The sequence below is a fragment of the Limulus polyphemus genome, unplaced genomic scaffold, assembly GCF_000517525.1.
Source record: "Limulus polyphemus unplaced genomic scaffold, Limulus_polyphemus-2.1.2 Scaffold3008, whole genome shotgun sequence".
In the NCBI taxonomy this organism is placed as follows: Eukaryota; Metazoa; Arthropoda; class Merostomata; order Xiphosura; family Limulidae; genus Limulus; species Limulus polyphemus.
Genome location: NW_013668618.1, coordinates 56,152 through 57,791, shown reverse-complemented (window position 1 = coordinate 57,791; position 1,640 = coordinate 56,152). Strand labels below are relative to the sequence as shown.

General features: G+C 29.0%; 1 protein-coding gene across 1 annotated transcript in view; it reads right to left on the bottom strand.

Annotated features, from left to right (window-relative positions):
- Window positions 1-1,640, bottom strand: part of LOC106468435 (protein FAM91A1-like) — a 23,925-nt gene that overhangs the window by 12,013 nt on the left and 10,272 nt on the right. Inside the window, 2 exon segments of the mRNA XM_022396772.1 lie at window positions 678-790; window positions 1,312-1,350. Of these exon segments, the coding sequence (XP_022252480.1) occupies window positions 678-790; window positions 1,312-1,350 (152 nt within the window).

Sequence of the window (1,640 nt, the reverse complement as noted above, 5' to 3'; positions counted from 1 at the left end):
ACACTTGGATACTAGGTGTTAATGTGTTTTTGTTATGATCACACTTGGATACTAGGTGTTAATGTGTTTTTGTTATGATCACACTTGGATACTAGGTGTTAATGTGTTTTTGTTATGATCACACTTGGATTCTAGGTGTTAATGTGTTTTTGTTATGATCACACTTGGATACTAGGTGTTAATGTGTTTTTGTTATGATCACACATATTATCACATGCTTGTGTTATGATCACGAGATGATGTGTTAACATGTTTTTGCCATGATCATATTTGGATATTCAATGTTAATGGTTTGCACTAATTTCATATATAAACTTTTAATTAGAGAAACAGATAACAAATGAAACTGTAGAGCACTAACCGACTCGTTTAACTAACGCTGTTTATCATAAACACGTCTTTATATTTCTCTATAGGATACGTACATTAGAATAAAACTACAGTTTCAGGAAAAACAAGTATCCAAACTAGCCAATTAAAATACAAGTTCCAAGAAAATATAATCCTGAGGATACAATCAGAGGATGAATTAATTAGCTAGATGCCAAATAACTAAAACTTTTGAGGATATAACTAATATTTATTGCAATTTAATGTAGAAACATATAAAAATCTGGTTTCAACAACAACAACAGCTAGTAACTTCTAAAGTGAGAAATAAATAATGCTAAATTCACCTTTGAAGTTTAGCTGAACCGTTGTTCTTCCATGACAAATGATAAAAGTTTGGCTCGAGCTCTTGAGTTTTCTTACGAGCAAATCCTAATCGACAATACATGGAAACTGCATTCTGGAAAACAGATTTCAAAACATACATTATAATTTACAGAAACAGACATGTTAGAATACTATATTCAAATACAGAGTAGTAACTTTATACAAACACACCTAGATGAAGACAATGTCACATGGCATAATGATGTAAATAAGGTTTCAACAACACAATCTAAGAAATGGCCCTAACTTCTTCTCACTCACAGTAATGACTAATTTTTTATAAAACTTTTTATAGTTCAAAAAGATTTTTTGGACCTGAGGAATTTTCTAAGTGTTTATTTTCACCACATGGGTTATTAGCTGTGTAGAGCAAAAACTAAAATTTTTAAAGTGTAAGTCCAAGAACATTATACAAGTACAATTCTTATATAACTCTAATACCAAAGCATACAATTTAGAAACTAAACTACCTTAGTCATATCTAACTTTACTCAAACTTTCAATAAGTCAGTGTTGGAGTTAGAAAATTAACCATAAACATCACAGTCTTTACAAACACAAAGTTAGTTTGAAATATATAAAGATATTACTAACCTTAACTTGTTGTAAATCAATCTGTAAAACACTAGCTAACTGTAAAAAGAAAAACAACATTATTTCATGCTAATGTTAACATTCAGTTCTAAGTTCTTTTCATTTTATATTTAAAATAAAGAGATACCAACAAAAATTTATATCTGATTATCATTATATGGAACTTGGTAATAGTTACATCAGGATTTTGTGATCAACATACATAATATATATAATGGTTACCAACAATAGAACAGATCAACATGCATAACATATAATAGTTACCAACAATAGAACAGATCAACATACATAACATATAATGGTTATCAACAATAGAACAGATCAGCATA